A 26,656-nucleotide genomic window follows, 5' to 3' on the forward strand; every position below is an offset into this window, starting at 1 on the left:
TTATATTCTTCAAATTTTCAAACAGCTTAAACCATCTAAGAACTAAAGATTGGTTGAATAAATTATATGTCTATCCATCTGTGTAACAGAAAATTATATAGATGCTAAAATGGTGCTAAGAACATTTAGAAACTTATTAAAACATATCCGTGACATATTATTAAATAAGAAAAGCAGATTGTAAAAGACTACTATATTGCTTTTGCAGAAAAGATATACAAACAACTAGAAAGCTACGTAATAAGTAATATATTGCTTTTGCAGAAAAGGTATACAAACAACTAGAAAGCTACGTAATAAGTGTTAACTATCAGGAGAATGGAATTGAATATGAAAGATTTTTTTTCTTTTGGAAGGAAAGGTTCTAAGTTTCTTAACTTTTCTAAAACAAATGTGTATGCATGTATGTATTTTTAAGCAATCTCTACACCCAACGTGGGGCTTGAACTCAGGACCCTGAGATCAAGAGTCACATGCTCCACCAATTGAACCAGGCAGGCATTTATAATAATAAATGCATAATGTGCTGCATTTTAAAAAGGTCTCCCAGATGCTGAGAGGCTGTCCTTGAAAAGCCTGGGTGGTACATTAACCACACCCTTATCCCCTACCAAGAAGAGAGTGTGTTTTAATACAACACAAGATGAATGAGGGGTGTGAAAGTCCAAAATCATCCCCTGGGGTTGTTCTCTGCATATGCCAAGAGAAAAACAAAAATAAAACCAAAAACCTTTGTCCCTAAATTAATCAGCTTCAGTATTTGGGCTTCCGAGGAGAGCCACACACCCCCACATATACAAAAAGTGTCACAGAGGCAACTATCTTTGTAAGAGGATATGAGAAGAAAAGGAGCAAGGGAGCAGGTTTGTAAACAAAGCATGTATGATTCCCACGTCTTGAGTAGAATGCAATGGTGATTTGAAGCAAGACATGCTTTTGATAGTCTCAGTTGGTCTCACTCATTTCATGAGGCACAGCAATTCAGAAACAGCATAGGATTTGAAAGTTTGCTAATTGTACCACGTTGTATTTGATCCAAATGGAATTTCAGACTGCTCATATACAAAGATAAATAGAAATTATTAAGACAAAAATATTAAATATTACAGGTAAAATTTTTATCCTAAGTTACCTATTTATTATATAATCTTGGACAAATTTGTCCTTTTAAATCTCAGTTTCCTCATCAGCCAAACAGGGAAAACAATAATACTTCTGTGGCAAAGTAACCTATTGCAAAGTTAATTCATGTCTTATTTTCCCACTGCAGAACCAACAGAAAGAATTTAATTTCCTCCCAGCTCAGTGATGGGGGGAACCTACACTCAGATTTAATTGGGCTTCGAAAGAGTAAGTCAGGTGACACTCTCACATGGGGAGCAGTAGAGCAGAACACTTTCCTCAGAGGCTTGACATAAGGATTAAACGAAACAACAGATGTCACAATGCTATGTCAATTGTCATGCAATGCTCAGATAGAAATTACTGTTATTAAAAATTCCCCTCACTTGCCACAATATGGTAAAAACAAAAACCAGGAGATCTAGGCTCTTATTCCAGCCCCACACTTCTCTAGATGCTGGAACTATGTCTTCCTCATCTGTAAAATGGGAACATACCCTGTGCCTTGCCCTACCTCACAGGGCTATGGTGAGACTCAAGTGAAACAGTATGAGAAAAGTCCATGGAGCATGTTAGACAAGGGGGACCTATAGGTAAGACATAAACCAAACTCAGTAACGTCACTTTACAAAATAATTCCATGAGTTCTGAGCATTGAACATGGATTAAAACTGATTAGGTGGTTTTATTACAGAAGTAGTCTTCATTTAAAACAAAAATTTGAATAACCCAGCTGTCCATCAAAAACTGAATGGATAAAGAGAATGTCATAACAGAATACTCACAGCAAGAAAAATGAATGCACTTTAGTATACATACAGCACTGATGGAAGCAAGACACAAACAATGTATGCCATGGTCATTCATATAAATTATGTTAAAAATAGGCAAAAATAAACTTGTTTGTTTGGGGAAGTCTGCACAGTATTAAAATTCTAACAAAAATTAAGGAAATAACTATCATAAAGTTAGACGGGGATTTTCTCTGGTTGGGAAGGGAGATGGTGAAGATATAAATAATGAGGCTAATAGGAAGGACTTTGGGATTACAGGCTATATTAAATTTTGTGTGTGTATGTGCAAGTGTACATACATATGCATGTATGGACATTGTAAACACTTGTCTATACACATATTTCACAATAAAAAACCAACAATAAAAATCCAACTGAATTCTGTATAGTTTAATTTATATCAATACTGTTACTTTTTTTTAAAGGACGTTTGGTAAGAGTTTCAGTTCCAATCTCAGATACATCAAACTAAGAAATTACTCAATTACTTATAGTAACTTACTATATATAAAACTTACTACTTTTAATTTGACCCTGAAGTTACTTATAGTAACTTCTAATTGCTTTGACAGTTTCAGGGTCAAATTAAAAATCCTACTTAACAATAAATGAAAGTACATGGCCATAGTCACCACCTGAGCTTATCTTACACCACCACCCTAAAAGGAAATGCAAGGTTACATCAGTGACTCACCAGCTGGCTGTGTTTGTGCTATTCTCTTTGGGTAAGTCTTGCTTCGACTTCGTGCCACATTCTGATCTGGCCGAGGAAGTTGAATAGAAAGGTCTCGACTCATTTGCAATGCTGTCCTGCCACTTGGAAATGCAACATTTTGGTTAACACAGATAAAACCACACAGTCACAAAATTAAACCACGGCTCATTCACAATATCTACACAGTATGCAGAGAAGAAAAACAACACAGAGTCACAGAGGCCCTAAGTATATAAGGGTTTTCAATTGATTCTCATTGCAATATTAACCAAGGCAGTAATATTAAATTCTAATATGAGAGTCTTAGGTTAGATAGAAGGACAATCTTTCAGAGGCAGAAATTTATTAAAGAGGTTAGGTTTAGATTTAAGTAGAATGAGCTAGAAATAGAGGATACTGATGGTCTTCCAGCTCTACAACTAAATAATAAATTACGTTGGGCTAAATTATACAATAGCAACGATTCTACATGAATCAACATGTCACTAGGTTGTACTTACACAGCAAGTTGTAAAGCATGCCCCACAGGATGGCTTGGTATGATTTTACCCTGAACCCTGCTGTGGCACAACCATTTATTAATGCTCACCTCACCTGTGCCAGATCGAGTGCCGAGAAAGATTTAAAGTAAGCCAAAAGCCCACGCAAAGTGCTGCCTCTCTAAAGAGTCTGAGGATGCAAGGTGAGCTTTCCCTGGGAATGGACTAACCTTCACATAATTTTCCTGAGGATTGGTGTGATTTTGTTTGCTGGATTTCAGTGAACATTCATCTTACTGAAAAATTACTCCACAGCTGCTGAATTTGAGCCAGTGAATGACTCTGACTTTCACACAAGAAAATATCATTTAGGTACAGGAAAAATGAATTTTTGTATGTCTAGTTTGATTCATCACAAAAAGAGCCCACGTATGGGAGGAAAAAGGCCATTTCATGGCCCCAAATCTTATTCCTCCTACATTTACAGGATAAATGGGATAAAGAGATGAGACTTATACAAGCAAAATTCACCTCCTACACACTTCTGTGAAATTTCCCCCTTCTTACTACCCCATCTACCTTTATTAGAAATAAAAAGATGCTTGAAACACTCATCAAAGTGGCTCCCGTCAGGCTAGCTAGGGACACCACTTGATATGAGCTACCATGGCAGGCTCCATCTGTGTGTGCCTCGTGTTCAAGAGTTGATGGGAACCAGCATAGAGAATGGGAGAAAACCTGTGACAGGTTTTCTTTTACTTGTAATTTAACCTTTTTTTAAAGGTAGTACATAAGATAGCACAAACAGCAACATCTCACTCCTAAAAGGCTAAAAAACAAAATTCCATATAAAGATCAGAATTCCATTGTTATAAATGATTTGAAGCATAAAGATAAGAGCTCCTTACAACAGACTCTGTTATCAGAAAGACTCGGATACTGTATACTTCATTGCAGAGGAAAAAATATTTGCCCTGAAAATACAACCCAGCATATGGACCCACTGTGGCATTTTATAATGAGATTTTACTTTACCATTCAATTTTCCCTCATGGCTTCTCTCTCAGGAATAAAGGATAATGAGAAAATCATATTACAAGATTAATAAAACTGAGGTCCAGAAACATAAACTGATCTGCCACAGACTACACAGGACTTAGAATGAGCTTTCTGACCTCCAGCTGGTTGTTGTGACATGGCCTGGTGGCCTGGGAGAAAGGGAAGAACACTGAACCATTTGGTATGATGTTACAAGCCCAGTTTGTTTAAATTAAAAAAAAATTTTTTTTAATGTTTATTTATTTTTGAGACAGAGCGAGCACATGAGCAAATGAGCAGGGAAGGGGCAGATAAAGAGGGAGACACAGAATTTGAAGCAGGCTCCAGGCTCTGAGCTGTGAGCACAGAGGCTGATGTGGGGCTCAAACCAATGAGCTGTGAGATGTTGACCCAAGCCAAAGTCGGATGCTCAACCAACTGAGCCACCCAGGTGCTCCACCAGCCCAGTTTAAAACACAGCTCTGCTATAACTGTGTGGTCTTCAGCAGATTCTTTTTAAAATCTCTTGGAGCCTCATTTTCCTCATTTAAAATATGTATTTTTTTTATGTTTATTTATTTTTGAGAGAGAGACAGAGCACAAGCAGGGGAGGGGCAGAGAGAGAGAGAGAGAGGGAGACACAGAATCCGAAGCAGGCTCCAGGCTCTGAGCTGTCAGCACAGGGCCTGATGTGGGGCTTGAACCCATGAACCGCGAGATCATGACTCTGAGCCAAAGTCGGATGCTTAATGGACTGAGCCACCCAGGCGCCCCCCACACACACGAAAAAAATTAAAATATATTTCTAGTTGAGGCGCCTGGGTGGCTCAGTAGATTGAGAGTCCAACTCATGACTATAATAAAATTATATCATAATTTTATATATACACACACACACATACACACACACTTATTCAGAGTATTTCCTAGCGGAAATATTCTTGTACAGTATTCTTACTATTTCCTTGCAGCAGAAAGTACTTGATGAAGAGAGAGATTTACAGTGTAAAGTATAAGAGTTCCGATGCATGTCTAGTGGCTCTCCGTAGTGACCAGAAAGAGCTTCTTCCCCCATAATCACCACTTCCCTGCCTCTGCACACGCTGGCGCACACACTCTTGTCCTTTGCGAGAAGTTTTTTGAGGGGCTCAGAGAAAGAGATACCAGTGTATCACAAAATACTTCATCAGTATCTATTTTAAATTATTGCTATGTGATAATAAAACAACAACAAAAGAACTAGACTGATTTCAGCTCCGTTTTCCCACAAATTTTGAACTTTTGAGACAACTGGCAGTCATGTATCACTAAAAATGTCAATTTTTTTCCTTCTTAGTAATTCATTTTTCTAAGAGATGTTGGAATCTTCTTGGTGTTCTGTAAGCCCCACGATGCAGGAAAGAGAGCAAAGACAAGAACTCTTCTTCCGTCCCACACACACCAGCAGAAATGCAGACACACAAAGCAGGCAGACACCCACACTCACAAACCACAGCCACCTGTTCTGCTGTCCCTTATCCCCCATGCCCCAAAAGCCTGAAGGCTGAAGGAGGGGCTTCCTGTGTTTCCAGGGCTCTGCTTGTATCCCATGGGGCCTCCAGAAAGGAGTCTCAAGAAAGGAGCAGGCATATGACGTGTGTTAAAGGCTGGTTGTTTTTCCACTTTTGTTTAACCAACAGTCCACGTGCTGGTGACCACCCAGCTGTCAGAGACCCACCTGGGCCTGAGCCTAGCTCTGGGCAGTGGGATGAAACATCTTTCTTCCAGGGATGGGGTAACGTTAATGCTTCCTACGTACAGACACGGAGATTTGGGTTTCATTACGACTTACTGAGGAGTTAATACCATCCACAAAATTAGAACAGATTTAGTGGAGCTTCCAATTCTGCAAAGGTTACCTTTAATTACTTTCTTGGAAGAAATGATATTTAATATGCAAAACCCAATAACTTTCTAATAATAATTCCCAGTAGCCACAACATTTGCATTTCAATAAATTTAAGAAATCAGGTATGGGTAAATTTGTGGAAACCAACTACAGCATATGTTAAACAGCATAATTACAATTTTAATAGCATGAACACTGACAGATGCTTTTTCACTAGCTTTACTTCAGTGACAAGAAGACAGATTTACACATTCTCTCTATAAACCTCACAATGTTTTATGCGTCAACTAGAAAAACAGCCCAAATACTATCAGCTCTTCTTCTCAATACAAAAGTAAATACTCTTTCCTTAACTACATCACTATCTAAGGAAGAACCTTGGTAACCTGAAGGTTAAATTTTTAGATATCAATGAATATTTTCTTTTTTTTAATTAAAAAAATTTTTTTTTAATTTTTTTTTTTTTACGCTTATTTATGTTTGAGACAGAGAGAGACAGGGCATGAACAGGGGAGGGTCAGAGAGAGAGAGAGAGAGAGACACAGAATCTGAAACAGGCTCCAGGCTCTGAGCTGTCAGCACAGAGCCCAACGTGGGGCTTGAACTCACAAACCGCAAGATCATGACCTGAGCCGAAGTCAGACGCTTACCTACTGAGCCACCCAGGTGCCCCTAAAAATTTTTTTTAAATGTTTCTTTTGAGTGGGAGGGGGAGGGGCACAGGGAGGGAAACACAGAATCTGAAACAGGCTCCAGGCTCCGAGTTGTCAGCACAGAGCCCAACACAGGGCTCAAACCCATGAGTTGTGAGATCATGACCTGAGCCAAAGTCGGAAGCTTAACCGACTGAGCCACCCACGTGCCCTTCAATGAATATTTTCATTCAAATACCAAGAATATCTCTAATATAATAACAGTTAAGTCTTGGGCATCAAATGAGCAAATAACCCAAGTGAGTAATACATAATGGTAACTCACTGAACATTCACTATTAATCACTCTTTTATTGATTATCTCTGGTTTCAAATTCAGAACCAAAAAAAAAGTGGGTCAAAAAAGAGGAATTAAAATCTGGCATACCACTGTCCTGCCAACAATGACTTGGCTTTAAGTCTCCTAGGTAAGAATTTCATTTAGTGCCATCTCCAGTGGAACTGAGAGAACAGTATCCCACTTCGAGAGTGGCATTTGGGCACCCTACTTGTGTTTTACAGGGCCTGGGACCTGCTTCACTGGAGCTCTCTAAAGGCAGAAGTAGTTAGATCTAATTCTCTATATCTCTGGACACCCAATCCAATATCTTGCCTTGCATATCACAGGCTCCCCACTTAACAGACGAATTGAAACAAAACAGTTCTTTTTCACAACACAGAAGGTTCCCATTTTTAATGCTGGTATTAGAAAAAGACCCAATCAGGCTTTTCCTGTAACATGCTCAGGGTTTGCCTAATAGTCAAAGCAAGGGCTTTGGAGTTAGACTGCCAGGGAAAGGACCACTTTCCTGCTTTTTGGCTGGGTTACCTTGAAAAGTGACTTGTGTCTCTGAACCTCACTTTCCCCACATATTAAGGGGGATAATATTAAAAAGACAGGAATTATTCAATGAAGCAATAAATGGAAAACATTTAGCACAATACATGGTACTTAGTAACTGCTCAGTAAAGTTTAGACATAACTGTAGCATTATACACTTAAGCTTTATGCTGTAGGAAACACGCTTTGATCCACAGTATAAAGTACACATTGTGTTACAACAGGTGATTGACTGAATGGTTCTAAGAACACCACTCAGCTACAATTCAGGATATCTACTTTGTCTCATAATCACATCATTAGAAATAAAGTGATAATTGTATCAAAATGAATTTCTGAAGATCATAAGCTGTACTACATTCTAAAAGTCCTAAACTTAACATAGCTAATACACATATTAAATAGGCTGTTTTTGTCAAGAAAGTCTTAATAAACTGTTACGCTTTTGAAATTCACTGGCAGAAAAATAAAAAAAAAATTTAAGTCATAAACTTTAGTGTGTGTGTGTATGTGGACAACTGAATTAAATATTTATTTATTCACATGTATATACCCTTCCCCAAAGAAAAAAGGCCATTTACCTATACCGGTGCTTATAACTCATGGATCCAAACTTGCTGAGTTTTCTTGACAATGAATTTGATTCATTTTCTGGCATTCTAATAAGTATTTAAAAGAAAATTAGATAAGGATTCATAAATACAGGTACTTACACAACCCTTGAGCAAAAGCTATGTAGAAAATAGAGTGAAACATTGTTTCACAGCTAGTCGAAATATTTGAGTTATTGTACCTATTGGCAGGAAATAATTACCAGTTATTTTAAGCAAATATTTGAAATACAACCATGCTCTAGGATTTTATGTATGTATAATATCAGAGTGTTCACAGTTTCGGCCAGCTATTATATAGATCATTGCCCTTTGGAAGCTTCAGCTGTGAATCAACTTACTTTCTCTACTTAAATTAAGAATAGTGTCACTATGTTGAAATATCCATGCCATGGCTTTCACGACAGATCTGATGTAGTGTTTTACTCCTCTTTATATTCCAGGACTTCCCATTCCAGGGTACCTTCAACAGACACCTTCCATGTGGAGCTCCCTGGCCCAGGCCCCATGGGACTAGAGGCAATGTCTCAGGCTTGCTGGGCCACATCCCTCAACTAATATAAACTCTATAAAGGACATAGGTCATTTTATAAGAATCCTTCTCCAACATCATGCTATTGGGGAGAAGTGCTCCATGTTCCTTCCATCAAATAGGAATAAGGGGAAGAATTAATCTAACTTTAAATTTAAAAAGCGAAACATAAAGCTTAATATATTACCTGATAGGATTTGGTTTTATCTTTACACTAGAAGGATGTGAAAGAAAGTGTCACTATAATCCAATGGTCAACTCTCTACCCTCCTCTTACTTGACGTCCTGGGAGCATGCAATGCAGTTGCTGGCTTCTTATTCAGCATGGCATTTTCCTCTCTATTTTCCATTTTCCCATGCACTCTACTGGCTAGGCCGTCTTATACTCCTTCATTAGCTCTACTGCACTTTACATGCTGGGAGGGTCCTACAGCTCAGTCCTTGGCTTTCTGTTCTCTTTCTTCATTTTTTCCACTGATGACCTCATCCAGTCCCCTTTGCCTTAAATACCTAGTGAATTTACATGGCCACCTTTGGTCTTGCCAATAAGCCCTGGACACCCAACTGCCTGCTCCACACCTCTACTTAGGTGACTAACAGGCATTTCAAATTTAGTATGTCCATAGAACATTTAATTTCCATCAATACCAAAGCTGAATTTTATATATATGTAAACGTCCTTGACCCTTTCTTCTAGTAGGACCAAAGAAGGTATCTGTGTGTGTGTGTGTGTGTGTGTGTGTGTGTGTGTGTGTATTAATGTGATCCAGAAAATTAGGTGGCTGAAAAAAATTAATAGAAGAGAAACACTTCTAAATTTCTACTTATAGACAGAAAAGAACACTTGTTATAAAAACAAATGCAATTTTCACTTATTAGAACAATGCACAAAACTTTCACATTAACATACCTGAAAAATGTATGATGTTCTACACTACACTTCCAAAGATGCTTGCAAGCCGTTTTACTTCGAGCTTCAAAAAAGAATGAGGTTTCATTGCACTGAGAGAAACAAAAAGAGAAACAGAATATGAATTACTGACCATACTAATCTTCAGATGACAGCCACCTTCCAGTTATCAAAAGTTTGGGTAGGCCCAAATTATTAACACATAAAACAAAAAATAATTATCTCTTGGTAACTATTTTTGGAGGGATGCCTTCAAACCACCTTCAATAATTAAAATTATGAAATTAAGTTCCACATAAATCGCAGTGCCGTCACCTTTATCACTTACTTCTTCGTCACCCCAAGACCATGGATAAGCAGGGCCATGGCAAGGAAGTACTGCAAACTCTTCCATCATAAACGGGCACCCAAACCGGACCACACTGTATGGAAATCAACTCCCAATAAAGAGGAGATGCCCATAAACCCAGTTATTAACTCTATTATTTTCAGGGATGTACATGCTACATTTAAAATGATGACTAAAGCATCTCAGGAGGGGCCAATGCAAGGAGCGACCCCCACAGCTGTGTCATCTAAGCAAACTGAATAATGTCTCTGAGCTTCCACATTCTGCATTCAGTTATTGGGTGAATTAAACTAAATGATATGACCTATGTAAAGTACATAATAGATATACATTAAATTTCAACTATCCAGTAGCTACCTACCTATATTTAACACATGAGAAATAAAGGCAATATTAGAGATCATTCTAATTGTGCAGAAGATATTATTTATTTTTTTAAGTGACTGAATAGGCAACCACACAAGATATAATCTAAGTGCTAAAACAATGAACCACAAATTCTGTGAAGCTCTATAATTGTTTTGTTTGTTTGTTTGTTTGTTTTATCTAAAACTAAATTAGCATAGGGCGCCTGGGTGGCTCAGTCGGTTGAGCATCCCACTTCAGCTCAGGTCATGATTTCACAGTCTGTGGGTTCGGGCCCCACATTGGGCTCTGTGCTGACAGCTCAGAGCCTGGAGCCTGCTTCAGATTCTGTGTCTCCCTCTTTCTCTGCCCCTCCCCCAACTCGTGCTCTGTCTCTCTCTCTCTCTCTCCCTCTCAAAAATAAATAAACGTTTAAAAAAATTACAACTAAATTAGCAAACTTAAGCCTCAAATGCAGAAATGCCCCTGGAATGAGGTTTCTATGGATTTATAAGCACAAAATTGTCAATGCAGATGAGTAATGGAAAAGGATCCTTCCCACCTTTTAATAAGGAAAGAACATTTATATGCATGAAATTTATTCCAAGTCCATCTGGAAGGAAGCTGCCCAGTTTAGAAGTTTATTTGTAAGATGAAAGGGTGTGATGAAAACAGAGCCAATATATGCATGTTACAGCAAGGCCGCCTATAATTCCAAAACCTTGTGAAGTGGAGGAAGGAACTTAAGACAATTCCCAGGTTTCTGGCTTGGGGAATGCTAACTAATGAAATACAGCAAGTAGAAAAAAATTGGGCATTTGGATGGCGAGGGAAGAGATAGTAAGTTCAGGCTATTTTGATTTTGAGGTGCCTATGGAATGGGGAACTAAACATACCTAGTGGGCCAGGAGACATGCAGACACAGAGCTGAAGAGACAGGCCACACCTGCTGACACAAATGATTTCACCCAAGAGCATAAAAGAAATTGTTCCAGGAGAAAGAACGAAGTGGGTGAAGATAAAATCACAACCAGGATGCTGTGAAGAAGGAGTGCGGGGAGGGAGGGGGGTGTCAAAACGGAACAGGAGGCAACAGTGGCAGAGAGGCTAGAAGGAGAGCACAAGACTCAAGTGACCGGAAAAGGTCAAACAAGGTTTGAAAGGAGGGGACTGCATTTCATGGTAAGACATCTTCGGTGACTTTCATGAAAGGGGCAGGGATTACACAAGTAGAGATAAGGGAGCAAAGTCAATGGATTCAGAAAGGGCATTCCTCAAAAGCAGAAGAAATGGGGGAAGAGGGTGCCCAGGAAATCACAGAAGATCCTTGCAGGCAGGGTGGGAAACCAAGCATCCTGTCAGGACATGGGAATGCTTAGAAGGGAAGGGTTTTTCCTTTTTCTTTTCTTTTCTTCATACATAATATACACACATGGTACAAACGCCAAAAGTTACCAGAATGGACACACACTGATAACTAAAATCTCACTCCCATCGTGTTCCCAATCCCCTTCCCCAGAGGCCACCACTATCAAGAGTTTCTTATAGTGTGGTGCCTGGGAGGCTCAGTCAGTTAAGCATCCAAATCTTGATTTCAGCTCAGGTCATGATCTCACGGTGGTGAGATTGAGCCCCATGCTGTGCTCTGTGCTGACAGCTCAGAGCCTGCTTGGGATTCTCTCTCCCTCAGTCTCTGACCCTCCCCAGCTCATACCTCCCCCCACCCCAAATAAATAAATAAACTTAAAAAAAAAAGTTTCTTATATAACTGTACGTGTTTTTAAGGTCACTGCATTATCCAAAAATATAATGCACAGGTCATTTATTTTAAAATAATTTTGCTTGTGATTGCATTGTATCAGGATAAATGATTAGGATAAAGTGAGTACAGGACATGTGGTCCTCTCCCCACCACCACCTTCCTCAGAATCTATACTCCACCTTCCTGTGCCTTCCAACAACGAAAGCTCTACATGTGCCAGGACATACTAGACATTATCACTGACAAGAAATGGTGGCTGGTGAGGACCATTTTGTGACACTGATACTTGAACATTTTAGCAAGAGCATCCACAAATCAGGTGGTATTTACAAACCAAAAGACAAATTTTCAATAAGTTATTTAATTACATATAATCCAAATTTACAGAAACAGAGGAGAAACAAAAAAGCATTCTATCTTAAAAATATAGTAAATCCCAGGGCACCTGCGTGGCTCAGTTGGTTAAGCGTCTGACTTGGGCTCAGGTCATGATCTCCCGGTTTGTGGGTTCGAGCCCCACATTGGGCTCTGTGCTGAAAGCTCAGAGCCTGCTTCAGATTCTGTGTCTCCCTCTCTTTCTGCCCTTCCCCCATTTGTGCTCTCTCTCTCTCTCTCTCTCTCTCAAAAATAAATAAAAACATTTGAAAAAAATATATAAACAAATTAAGTCCCCTCAAACTTTTCTTAGATTGGTTTTCATTCTATTCCTCACGTTAACATCTATATTCTTTTTCTTTTCAAATAGAGATCCAGTCACGGGATATGTAATATTTTTTTTTTAACTACCATCACTTAATGAAAGGAGAAAATGTATTTAAGATCTGACCAGAATTGGGTTTTCTCAAGTTTCCTTGGGTACAAATACATTAAAGGAACAAAAGAGGTTCCCACAGGCCTCCTAATTACCTCTGTCCTGTGCAAATGACAAGTATGAACTCATTTTCCATTTGTACGGGGCTGTAACACCAGCTGCCTGGTTTTTATCCCACTGTCAGCAGAATAATCCAAATACTAAAAGGAGTGTTAACATAACTGAAAAAGAAACCAGGAATTCTGAATAAATTCCATGCGTTTTTGCCACTTAACCGCTGGTATGAATGGCACTGATGTGGCATCACAAAGTCTCTCTCTCCTACTAAGCCTTTTCCAAACAGACTGGGACAATTAGCACCTTTCCATTCATTCAAAGGTGAGTAGATGCTTAACTTCAGAAGTCCATTCCAACCCTCTGCTAAAATACTTTCTCCAAGCATCAACTGCTTGCTTTCAGCAAAAGCACTCAAACACCTTCATAGCTTTTGTCACTTCCTGCCAGAAGCAAAGCTACATGCCGAGTCTCTTTTTAACACAGGCTTTTATCATATTTTTATTTTAAAAACTGAGCAAATTTAAATAGCCTATATCTCAAACACCATGCGGGGGCTTCACTGCACCTTGGAGCCCTAGGTAAACTTGGCTCAAACTCCCAGTTCTATCATTTGTAAGACTTCAGGACGTGTATCATACTGATGAATTCCCAACCTAACTCCCTCAGAGCTCTCTGTTTCTTTTCCCACCTTTGCTGGGTGTTTCTCTTTGCAAGCTTCAAGAAATATATCTACTTCAGTCTGGCTTCTCTGAAGTGTACTGAGATTGCTAGCAGGGTCCTGGAGGGGCTCGCATCAACTGTGCGCTACACAACTTCTTCGCCCCGGGCCCTGCTGACTCTCATTGCCTCTCCCAAGCCTGACCCTTATCGCCACACCCAGCCCATGCTCTAGGGGTTGCTCTGTTGCTGTCTTGGGAAGCAGCCACAACTGGACAGTCTGCCTTCCCCAGCTTCCCTACAATTGTGGGGGTGAATATCTTCTCAATCCTATTATACATCTGTCCCACCTCCAGCGTCACAGAAGTAATCTAAAGTACACTGTATAGGCACATGTTTTTAAAAGATTAGTACTTTCATAATAGTGACATGTGATCATTACATAAATACTGGAAAGGCCTACAGCAGAGAGTTTTCCAATCATCAGCAATCCACAGAAGCAGAGGAGAAGATTGAAGGAAGTGTCAAGATTACAAGTCTAAAGTATTGTGGTTTTTTTAACTGCAATCTCAACAAGAGCTGTAACTGACTTTAGGCACCAGGGGGGAAAACAAAATCAACAGAGGGTGGATAGCCAATGACTGAAATAACCTGATTACTGATAAAGCAAAGGCAGGCAAGGGGTGGAAATGAAAACAGATACCAAAGAGATAACCCAAAATTTTAACTGTTTTGAAAACTGTTATCATTCTAAGTGGTGAGACTAATTGACTACAGTTTTAAAAGCTGAACGATGTCTGTACAAGTGAGAGAGAGGGCACAATGTTTCAGTGCCTGTCCCCGTGTTTGCCACTGCTCTCTCTCCTAGGCATCCCGAGTTCAGTTAAGAATTCACAGTGAGCCCTGCAACAAAACAAACTAACAATCTTCTTATTTGGAAAAGGAAGTTGGGCACAGGTACTTGCTGTTTCCCTGTTTTATATAAATGAGCAAAGCACTTTCTTTCAAGAAAGGGTCTTTTCAGGGTTCTAGATTAGAAAATATTACATGGCACATACACACACACCCCTAACACACACACCCCAGTTACTTTTTAAAAATTCCTTTTGAAATGCACGTAATATTGTTTGAATTAAAAATCACAGTGCATTTCAGGAGGGCACTTGGAGAATCAAATTAATTTCCATTCCTGCATATATATTTTACAATAAAAGAACAAAACCAAAAATATTCCAGTATTCTTTTGTCAGCTGTGTGGGTAATATTCCAAAACACAGAATAAATGTGAAAAACCTTTGTACCTCTTTTTACGGATGAATAAATTAATTGTTTGATGAATAACTGTACGTAACTCTTTCTAGCTCACAGAAACATAAATTACAGCGTTGGAAAGGACGTGTCAGATTGTGTTGCTTCTCCTCTTTTTCCTTTTCCTCCCCAAAATTCAGAAAGAGAAAACATGGGCCAAAACATTAGAGAATATTTAAATCATGTTTCAGTAAACATTGAAGATGATTATGTTGAGCTTATTCTGCTTCCTACTTGAGAAAATACACGGATGCAAACCCAGGAATCCAGATGCTTGGCTTTTGCTGTTGTTTTACTCTATCTTTTCCTCACTTGCTCTTTAGAGAAACCATAGCATTCAGTAAAATGTTCACATTTCCCTCTTATACTTGCAGAGTTATTTTTTTAACGATAACCTTTATCCCCAGTTTACAAATGTTAAAGATTTTTAAGTAATAAGTGTTATTAAAGCTTGTTATAATGAAGGCATATCTAGTAAGTTCTACTGATACTCAATTTAAAAACGTTTTAGAGCAGAATTTTACAATTTTTTCCAAATAAGTGGTCCATGTGTTTTAATTATAGAGAAAGTCAACACACATACTAGCAAGTGAAGCAAAGGAAAATGCACGGCCCTGGAAGACCTGTGCTCCCCTTCCCGCCTTGGCACGAGCAACTCATGAGCTGAGACTGGTCAAGGACAAGGTGCTCCCCGAGCCCTTCCTTTGCAAAGCTCCAGTAGCCCTAGATGACATGATGCCAAGACAACTCTGATTCAGAGACATAAACCTGGGGTCTATTATAAGTCCAACTTCAGACTAGGTGCCTTCAACCTCACCACAACCCTGGAAGGCAGATTTTGTCATTCTCACTTTATAGCTAAGGAAATGTAGGTTACATGTTACTCAGTGAATTGTCCAAAGTTGGACATGTGGGAGGCCTGGACCCAAACCATGCTTTCTGACCGCAGGTCTAGCAGTCCATCTCTGAATCTGAGAAATGCCAAACCAAGCTGTTGGCATCAAGATCCAAATACTACTAACAGAGTCACACTTAGGAACACATGGGGGAGAACGTTCCATCTGTAGTTACAGGTGTGCTCATACCCTGTAGATGGAAATGCAAAATGGCACAAAAACTCTAGATGGAGGAGGGGATGTGGAAATATCTAACAAAACTACACATGCACTTGCAATTTGACCATGCAATCCCAATCCTGGGAATTTACCCCAATATAAAAATACATATGCACAAAGTTATTAATTGAAGGGAAATTTATAATTGCAAACTACTGAAAACTACCTAAATTGTCACAGCATAAGAGATCGGTTGAGTAAACCATGGTACACACTCAATGGAGTCCTATATAGCTGCACAAAAGAACAAGAAAGCTCTCAATGGACTGGTATAAAGAGAATTCTAGGAGGTATTACTAGGTGAAATAAGGAAGAAGTAAAAAAATTTTTTTAAGTTTATTTATTTTGAGAGAGAGAGAGACAGAGAGAGAGAGAGAGAGAGAGAGAGAGAGAGAGAGAGAGAAAACACAAACTGGGGAAGGGCAAAGAGAGGGAGAGAGACAATCTCAAGCAGGCTCTGTGTCTTAAGCGCAGAGCCCAACATGGGGCTCAAACTCACAAACTATGATATCATGACCTGAGCCAAGCTCAAGAGTTTGGACACTAAACCAATTGAGCCACCCAGGCTCCCAAAGAAGGAAAATGTTCTAAATGTGCTTATCTTTACAAACAGTAACACAGGAAGGATAAACCATAAAACAATAAAGTTGGTTACCTATAAGGGAGGGTGAGGAAATAGGACCGAAAGAATATGGTATTAGTGGTACTTCTCTGTGCCTTTTTCTGTACAGTTTTGACCTGTGGAAGCATGTGAATCTTCTACGTCTTCAAAAATAAAATAAGTAAGAATACAAAGGGGACTAAAACTGAAAGCAAATGGAGACAAGTAAACGTAACTAGATCTCAAATGAAGACCAAAGCCTCAGTACTAGGAAAAGCCAGAAGAAAGGGCCAACCCTAGTAAATTCAGAACATAGTCACTGACTAAATGCCCTCAGTCTTGGCAGGATGGTATGTGAGTGAAAGCACTGCAAACTGTTAATCTTAGTGGTTTGGACAAAGCAATTCTGCAACTACTTGAGATATATTTTAGAACTAAGCCAACAAGTAAATGTATTTCTGTTGTTGGGAGCCAAGGTTCTCAGCACATACAAATATGAAATGAGGAAAGGCCAGAAAGAACCCTGTGGGAAAGGATGGAAATTGGAGATATGATATCAACACATGATTTCTACTGTGCATATGAGCACGTTTATATGCACACATATGTATACATGTATTTATATTTGTATGTATGTATATATGTGTGTATTCCTTAGCTTATCCACTGAAAAGGCCAAAACGCAAAGTCACCCCAATGACAATGACCACACCTAACAACCCTTCCTGTCTAAACAGAACCAAAGTTCCTCAGAAAAATGGCTGTTAACAGGGCAGATGTAGGTACAGAATGCACCTGAAACACCACATTGTACCAAAAAGGAAGAAAATGGCCAAAAAATGATAGGGTCAGGTCAAAAGGGCACAAGAGCCAGATTAAAGGAGCCCTCACTGACTAAATCTAAGACAACTTGAGCACCAAAAAATTAGGTACCGTAATATATCATAAACCACTGGGGAAAAAAAGGGAATTAATAAGCCCATGCTGATAAGATAGATAAGTAAAAGGGAAAAAAGGTGTGGCTCTTGCTTACAGTGCAATGCAAGGGATGACTGTGGAGAGTGTGGAAGAGGTAGAAAATCAGCATTTTACAAGCATCACAGTAAAAGATCAGATCAGGCAAGAATCCTCAATGAACACTAAATCTACAGGGAAAGCTTGAAGAGCAGCAGGGTATTTGCACTGAATTAAATACCCCCACAGATTAGTTATTAGTTGCAAAGGAGGAAGAATAAAAACAATAACTATACAGTGGGAAATCAAATCAACATCCTGACTAGGTGATCAAACTTAGTATAACCACCAAGTGACAGATGGCCATCGTGTGCCTCCAGATGTGCCCTATCATGTGCCCTAACGAGGACACAACCACCTATATGGCTTTCCAGCAGAGAACAAAGATCTACAGTCCAATCACAAGAAAACAACAAACAAATATGAAATGAGAAGCTTTCTATTGTTTAAAAAGCAGGTGGAATTGTATTCTTTCAAAATGTAAATGTCAAAAAAAAAAAAACCAAAAATGCTCAAAAGTGTTCCAGATTAAAGAAGACTAATTAATTGGATTCTGTACTGGATAGGGAAAATGCTTTAAGGGACCTTATTAGCCTAACCACCAATAAAACTGGAATGTAGAGAGTAGATGACATAAACGTGTTAAGTCGATAACTGTGGTTCCATCAGAGAGCATCCCAGTTCTTAGGAAATACACACTGAAGTATTTAGAGACATGTAACACACGAAGCCCTCAAATCATTCAGCAAAGAATTGTGTGTGTGTGTGTGTGTGTGTGTGTAGAGAGAGAGAGAGAAATGAAAAAGGAAATAGAGTAAAATGTTAACTGTGATTGTAAGTAATAAAAGGTGACCGTGTTCTTTGCAATATTTTCATTTTTGCCACTTTTTGTAAATTTGAAATTACTTTCATATAAAAAACATTTTTAGATCTATAGTTCTACTTAAAATGTGAAAGAATCCCTAGCTTATGTAAGTGAGACCTCTTGGGCTTGCTGACAAAGTGACTGCTCCTGGCCACCAGCACTTCCCGTGTACTTTTCTCAAAGAGTTCGGCCAAGTGGGTCTAATTACTGGTGGCCAGACTTGCCAGGAACCTTTTGGGTCGACATCCTGTCACGCTGGGTAAGTTTAGCTGAGGTTAGCTTAATGATGTATTATACGTAAAAGTAATCACAGCCTCGTTTCATTTATTCAACAAATGTACATGCCAACCTCTGGGCCTACTGTTGGGGGCTGCACGCTCTGTTGATAAAACCAAGGTATTTGGGAATGATCCAAACTCCTCTCCATTTTTCACAAAAGTATTCCATCTGCTACCCATAAGAAGCAGTCTTACCTCCTCAGTGCCTCTCAAATCCACCCTCTTCCCTCCATCCTTGTGGTGATGGCTGTCCCATCACCTCTCCTGATCATTGGGCAGTCTCTTCGAGTGCCTGCCTCTGTTCTTACCTCTCCATGCCCCACGCTGCAGCCACTTTCCTCACAGTGAGTAAAGCCCAGGGCTTGAGGCATAACTTAGTTTTCCCACCTGTGCTCAAGTCCCCCAGCCACCAGACAGGTAAGAGAAGCCATCTTCCACACGAGGTGAGACTCAACTGTGCACTGGGACTGTCTCACTTCCCCTAGGTCTTCTAGCTCCACTGCTAGGTTAGATGAGCAGACATGGAAAACCAGCTCTCACTCCCTTCCAATATCCACAGCTTCTCCACCTTCATCTGCCTTGAATCCACTGAACCCCATCTTATTATGGTCTCTTTATCTCAGTCACCCCCAAATGATGCTCAGCACATCCCCTAGTCAGTCCCCTTCCCCCACCATCACTCAACTCCTGAAACCCTTCCTTCATGCCCTCTGGAATTCATGGCCTAACATCAGTAAAATGCCTTTGCCCCTCAGTCTGCTCTCTTACACTGCCTCAACCCTTCTGTGCCAGGAAAAACCCAGCTCTCCCCTGAGGACATGGTCTTAGCAGTCCACCTGAATGATAGGTAGCTCTGCCTTTTGCCCCCCCACCCGCCATGTTCTCATATCACCAAGCCTAAAAGTGAAGACTCCTCCTTGCTCCACAAGGCCACTTTGAGACCATTTTCTTTCTCTTCCTCCTACAACTCCCAGCTTTGAATCTCCTGCCTCACCCACACTTCGATGCTACTGCAGTCATAGTCACATTCTCCAATACTCCTCTTGTGTTAACTACTGGAAATTTCCATATGTAAATAGAAACAATCCCTCCAACACCCAGACATCTCAGTTCTCTGAACTTCTCAATGATACTGTCTTCCTCCCTGTCCCAACCACTCGCTCTCATGCATGTAACTCCACACCAGGGTTTCTCAGCTTCAGCATTACTGACATGTATGGGAGTACATTCAACCTCTCCCCTCTAGATGCCAGGCACATCTCTGCCCTGTCCAGCACTGTGACAACCAAAACTGTCTCTAGATGTTGCCAAGAGGTGAGAATCAATGCCCGACAACTTCGCATTTACAATAACTGAGGCTCCTCTGTGATCTCAATGCCTCACACCCAACTTTCTGACCATCACCCTCTCTCTCCAGCTTACTCTTTCCGGTTCTACACCCCCGAACAACTCCACCAGGACCTCCATCCACAGACCCACCACTCTTTCATGGTCTTTGCTCTCTTCCTTTCTCAGTTTCAATTCCATGATAAATCACTGTATTTTCTCCCCTGCCTCACAGGATTCCCGGCCCTTCTCTTTGTATTATTCTCTTGAGAAAGCCAAGTCTCACTTCTTGTCTGCACCAGCACTGTCTAATGTGGTTGGACAAAAGCACACCGTGAGTGGGCTCATTTTATTATTTTTTTTCCTGATTTTTGAATATCTATCTATTTATTTATTTTTAATAATGTAATTTATTGTCAAATTGGTTTCTATACAACACCCAGTGCTCATCCTAACAAGTGTGGTAGGCTCATTTTAAATTCAGGACCCTCTGTACCACCATGCTATCATAGGTTATCATCAAACTACACGTCTCTTGTCTATTTTCTCTTCAAAATCACTATTTCATGCCTCTGCTTCCTTCAGACCCCCACCACTTCCTCCCCAACTTCAGTCTTAGCTGATGACCTCGATACCTAGTTCCCTCAAAATAAAAAGCAGAACGATCCTAAGAGAACTAACCAGCTACCCTAATCTACATTCCCATGCTCTATCTTCCTGCCTGCTAACCATAGATGAACTGTCCTGGCTGCCATCTAAAACCAAGCCCTCTATTTATACACTAGCTGTCATCCACTATTGTCTACTTAAGGAGTATCATTCCAGCATTTCTCTCTCTCCCTGCAACATTGTCAAGTGTTCATTGCATATTGGTTCATCCTCATCAGAGGGTAAATGTGCTATTATTTCTCCCAACTTAAAAAACAAAACCAACCCTCTTGACCAGCTTCCCCTGACAGCCATCTTCCTATTTGTTCCTCTTTGTGCCAAAACTCCTCAAAAGAATTGTCTATACTCACCCTCTCCAATTCTACTCCTATTACCTCTTTTGTTTTTCCTTAATTAGCATGCATCAGTGGTGGTCATTCCCCTAATAATGGACTCCTCTTAGGGTTTTTCTTTCATATAAGTGCTACAGTAAAGATACACGTCCCTTGTGATTCTCTAGCATGCACAGACCTAACAGTGGAACTGCTGAGTTAAAGCTCACTCTTCAATCCACTGAAAATTGTCTTATCAATGACCTCCTACAATCCTAAATTCAGCAGTCAATTCTTAGTCCTCATCTTATTTGACATATCAGCATCATCTGACATGTAATACATGATTTTTAGCTGGCAAAACTAAATACAATTAGTGTTCTTCCTATCTCCTTCGTTATTCCTTCTCAGCTTCCTTTTCTGGTTCCTCCTCTTCTTCTCTATGCTCATTCTCCTAGTGACCTCGTATAGTCTCCTGGCTCTGAATACAAGGATACGTCAATGATTCTTAAATTTTAATATTCTCCCCAAACTTTGGTCCCAAACTCCAGACTTATAGAACCCACTTATTAAACGTCTCCACTTAGATGTCTAACAGATATCTCAGATACAATATATTAAAAAAGGAAGTCTTAACCTTCCTCCCCAAACCTGCTCTATGCAAAGCCCTCCTAACTTCAGTGGATGGCAGCTCCATTCTTCCTCCCTTTCAGGCCAAACACCTGTAAGTCACCAGGACTCCTCTCTCTTATACCTCCTCACATTTACACAACCATGTAGCTAAATCCAGAATCCAACAGCTTCTCAGCACCTTGAATGTTGCTACCCTGGTCTGAGCCACTACCCTCTCTCATTTAGACTATAATATAATATAATATAATATAATATAATATAATATAATATAATATTTTATTCAGATTTTAAGTAATCTCTATACCCAATGTGGGGCTCAAACTCACAACCTCGAGATCAAGAGTCACATGATCTACCAAATGAGCCAGCCAGGTGCTCCTTGTCTAGATTTTGAAAATAAACACTAGGTGGTCAATGGGTGAACAAGCAACAATCTTTGCTCTCAAGGAATTCAGTAAACAGCAACCATTTGATAATAGACTTAAAAAAATTTAAACTTCTCATAATAAACACATGTTCTTAAAACCAAGAGCTAACACATAAGTGGTGGAACAGTGGTATTTTCACTGAAATCAGAAACCAATCAAAGGTGCTTTATATTACTAGATCACTTAACACTCTTCTGTAAGTTACGACCAACACTATAAAATATGAAACATAAATAACAGAAAGCAAATAAATTATTTTTATTTGCAAGCAACAAAATTATATACCTACAAAAATTTATGAGAATAAAATTAAGAACTCTTGGCTAACACACAAGAGTTCAGCAAAACAGCCAGATTTGAGATAAAAATAAAATTCCACAGCTTTCACCTCTACCAGCAGAACACATTTATAAGATACAATAGGAGGAAAACATTGATCCACGACATTAAGAAAAAAAAGGTCAAGCACATAAAACAGTAAAACACATTATCAAACACTGTGTAGGCACATATGAAAAAATGAAATAAAAGGAAAAATGCTTATGATATGAAATTAAGTATAAAACCCACGTATAGAACCATGTAGGGGATGACACATATATATGTGTATATATATGTATATTACACATTCATGCTAACAGAGCAAAATCTGAAAGGGCTTGTACTGAAATAATAATCATTACCACTGAATTTTAAGAGGTAATTTTCATTTTCTTCTTTACAGTATATTTCCCAGATTTTCTACAATCATCATGGAAGACTTTTATACTTAAAGTTTTTATTTTTCTGAGAGGTATTATTTAAGCCATAGTACCTATTTGGAAGCTTAACTAATCCACAGAAGTATTTATAATTACCTGCTGAATCTGTCAGAGGACTAAATTTTTACAAAACCAGACTTTAGTTTTAGTTTTACAAAACCAGTGTTTGTTCCTCTCTCAAATCTGAATCAGTGAACTCACTAAGGTTATATCTGAGAAAGATGAGACTGTTATTTGTGGATGCAAAGAAATGTATGAATAAATACTATGTGTTAGCACATTATATTTATTAAGATATGGGGCGCCTGGGTGGCGGTCCGTGAGTTCTTGCGGTCCGTGAGTTCGAGCCCCGCGTCAGGCTCTGGGCTGATGGCTCAGAGCCTGGAGCCTGTTTCCGATTCTGTGTCTCCCTCTCTCTCTGCCCCTCCCCCGTTCATGCTCTGTCTCTCTCTGTCCCAAAAATAAATAAAAACGTTGAAAAAAAAACGATATGATAATGTGTTTTGGTAGACACTGTTAATATTAAAAAGTGGAGTTGGACAGTGTTAGTGGCATAGTGTGACAACAGGAAAAATCTTTTACCTGTAGGACATTGTTGATCTTTTGGGAACTGAATGTCTGAATTTGGCCCTAAGAGCACTGAACATACTGAGTTAAGTCTCTCTGACTGGACCAGTGGAGCAGAAAACCAGAATAAGCATTTCAACCATTTTGCGAGCTGGTTGTGATTACTGTTCCAGGTGACGGGTTTCATGGGGTTTTTATATATAATCTATGATTACAGTTAGGTCTCCATAATAATCAGCTTAATTCCACCATTATGTAAATCATTCCTCACAGATATCCAGGTGGAGAGGGAAGAAAGACTGCAAAGCAAGAACGCTCAGGAAAAGGAGTGCTTTGGTTAAATTAATGTCCTATTAAAAAAAAAAAAATCCCTGTGATTCAAGCCTGAGTTACGTGACCTGCTTCACCGTAAGAGATTGGTGACATTAGGCTAATGAACCAGGAGCACGCAGTGCCTCAGGCGACACCCAAACACCTACTCCTCTTCTTTTCTTTCTTTTTTTTTTAATGTTTATTTATTTTTTCAGACAGAGAGAGAGACAGAGGATCTGAAGTGGGCTCCACACTGACAGCAACAAGCCCGATGTGGGGCTCGAACTCACGAACTGCAAGATCATGACCTGAGCCAAAGTTGGACACTCAACCCACTGAGCCACCCAGGTGCCCCATACCCACTCTTTTTCAAAGCTGCAGAATGGGCTGAGGCAAAGCGGGGTTGGGAGGAAACAAGGTCACACCATGACACTGCCATTAAAAAAATAACATGAAAACTATCAATTTTGTTGTTTTGTTTTCACCTAATAATGAAAAAATCTAAGAAGTTAGAAGTTCAAGTTAGCTGACACTCTGACAAATGTTTATCCTGAGGCAGAAGACATTTTAAGGCACTCTAATAATAACATAAAAGTAGTTGACCAAAGGACCTCACTCACGAAAATAACAGGTATGAGGGGGAAAAATGACTCTAAATAATAGTAATGCTTCCACAGAAAAGTCTTATTATTTTATTATAATATTCTTATTAAAAACGTGAAACATTATTTTCAACGTATTGAATAGACTTTATTCCTTGCATTAATTCTTGTGAAACCAGTGGCAGGAAAGGGAAAAAAATCACATAGCCCTACTATCCAATTAGCTGTTCTACTTTTGGGATGACTTTAATTCAATCTCACAGCACATCTTTTACCACTGATGTGTCTAATCAGGAACTGAAGAAAACTAGGCTGCTAAGAACTATGATGAGGTGTTGGGACTATCATTTTTTTTTATCTAATCTGGAATTTCCCTCCTTACAAGTTAAAACTCATTTCAAAATCCAATTTTAATTTTATCAATAAATGGCAGCATGTCACACTGTTCATGTCACACAGTTCAGGGAAGGATCGCTGTATTTTTCTAGAAAAATCAGGCTTTCTGATTTGACAGTATGTAATCTCAGTCCATCCGTTCAGACTGTTCAACAAATCCTGAGCAGGCACCTGCTATGTGTGAGACCTTGCCTGGTACCATGCTGCACCTGAGGCAGCGGCCACTCCTTTCCCGTGTCTCAACGTGTAGATGCAGAAGCGTAGGTTTTCTTTGCCTCATTTTTACAACAGAATCTCCTCAGACAGTCCATTCAATGCATCCACTCAGGATTTGGGTCTACATAAAATTACTACCAAAGAGACAGAAGGATGGTTCTCGTACATCGTATTTCCACTAACTTATCCCATAAATACAAATTAGAGTAATCGCACTTCAAGGGAGCACCCTTTTCACAGGTAGATTAAAAGGAAGCTTTCACATTCTTGCCTTTCACAATACTGTGCCTGTGACCCAAACAATCCTGGAGGACACTGCCAGCTTGCAGGGCAAAGATATTTTTGCACCCTTGCCTTACATTCTCCTTTGAAAGCATCAGAATTTCCCATCTAGCTTATCCACCATGCCAGAGAGAATAGAAGTGTTACTCCCTACAGGTTGTTTAATTTACCCTGGGACAAAATTAGGACACTCTTTATCCTATATGCAGGTTGCACGCTTCTGATGAGATGAATCCTACCTTCATAGACAGTACTTCAAAGCAAACTACTCTAATAATGATAATCACCTCCTCTTCTCTCTTGTGCCCTAGAAAGGGTTTTCTTCTCTTTTTGCTAAAACTAAAATGACACTCCTCTATAATCAACTCGTTCATTTCTACTCACTTCCCTTTCCCTTCCTTGAGAAGAAGTTGTGCACATGAGTCCATTAACCTGGTTCCATGTGACTGCAGCTGAAGAAACATGGCAGTTTTATTTCACAATGATTTTTAAGTTCTCAACGAGCAGACAAGACTTCTCTCCTCAGTTAAGGGAAGCTGAGCAGTCAACAAAAACTTACATCTTTTCCCAGTACTCTGAGCTCAAACTGTGTCTCCTTGAAGTGAACCTTTGTAATCCGTGGCCTGAAAAACAAAGCAGATGGTGGCGGTGGTGTAGTTTTTAAGAATTAATCTTTCAGAAATTAGACAAGTATCCAGTGGGAAAAGACTGGCTCGTTTCAGTTTCTGTATATACTGCTCCAGTAATTGTAGAGAGTTCCCTGTATGTCATTTGCTCTGGACACTTTCCTAAATAAAATTCCATTTTCATTCTCCTGTACTTCTCCAGTAGATACAGACAAGCTTGGAATCCCCAAAGTCTCAGCAGTCTGCCTTCCCAGACACGGTGTAGGGCTACAGGCTCCCAGGCCCTCCAAATGCCTCCCGCATTTAGTTAGAACTCAAAGTAGTCCTGGGCCCACAGCCCACCAGCATACACTGGAATGGATAGGAAATCCTACTACACATAATTTGCATGGACAAGAGAGTCCAGAATCACAGTACCTAAAATTTACAGAGAAAATACATACTAAGATGCACTGGGAGAAAATGTATACCCAGTTTTACTCATTTATTTATCAACCACTGGAAACGTACCTGTTTTCACTGACAAGTAAGCCCCATAAGCCTAGTATATACAGCGTATAATTTTAATACTAACTCTGCCCTCAAGTTATACTTACCAGAAATACTTCCCCACTTGCTTTTTATTCTTGTAGACAACAACACCAACTGGAGTTAATCCTAAGAAATACTCAGATTTGTTTTCTCCCTGCAAAAACAAGCATATGCCTATTACCCATGAATTTATTCATGTCACAGCTCCTTGT

At 39.5% G+C, this 26,656-nt stretch overlaps 1 protein-coding gene across 1 annotated transcript in view; it reads right to left on the bottom strand.

Moving 5' to 3' along the window:
• Positions 1 to 26,656, bottom strand: part of EPB41L4A (erythrocyte membrane protein band 4.1 like 4A) — a 256,160-nt gene that overhangs the window by 67,785 nt on the left and 161,719 nt on the right. Inside the window, exons 8-12 of the mRNA XM_047090213.1 lie at positions 26,510 to 26,598; positions 25,847 to 25,910; positions 9,623 to 9,714; positions 8,151 to 8,228; positions 2,611 to 2,732 (exon numbers count right to left, since the gene is read on the bottom strand). Coding sequence (XP_046946169.1) covers positions 2,611 to 2,732; positions 8,151 to 8,228; positions 9,623 to 9,714; positions 25,847 to 25,910; positions 26,510 to 26,598 — 445 coding nt within the window. The remainder of the gene's footprint in view (positions 1 to 2,610; positions 2,733 to 8,150; positions 8,229 to 9,622; positions 9,715 to 25,846; positions 25,911 to 26,509; positions 26,599 to 26,656) is intronic.

The sequence above is a fragment of the Lynx rufus genome, unplaced genomic scaffold (genome assembly GCF_022079265.1).
Source record: "Lynx rufus isolate CCGP_SWC_20201006 ecotype Redwood Valley unplaced genomic scaffold, mLynRuf1.p SCAF_1, whole genome shotgun sequence".
Taxonomy (NCBI): domain Eukaryota; kingdom Metazoa; phylum Chordata; class Mammalia; order Carnivora; family Felidae; genus Lynx; species Lynx rufus.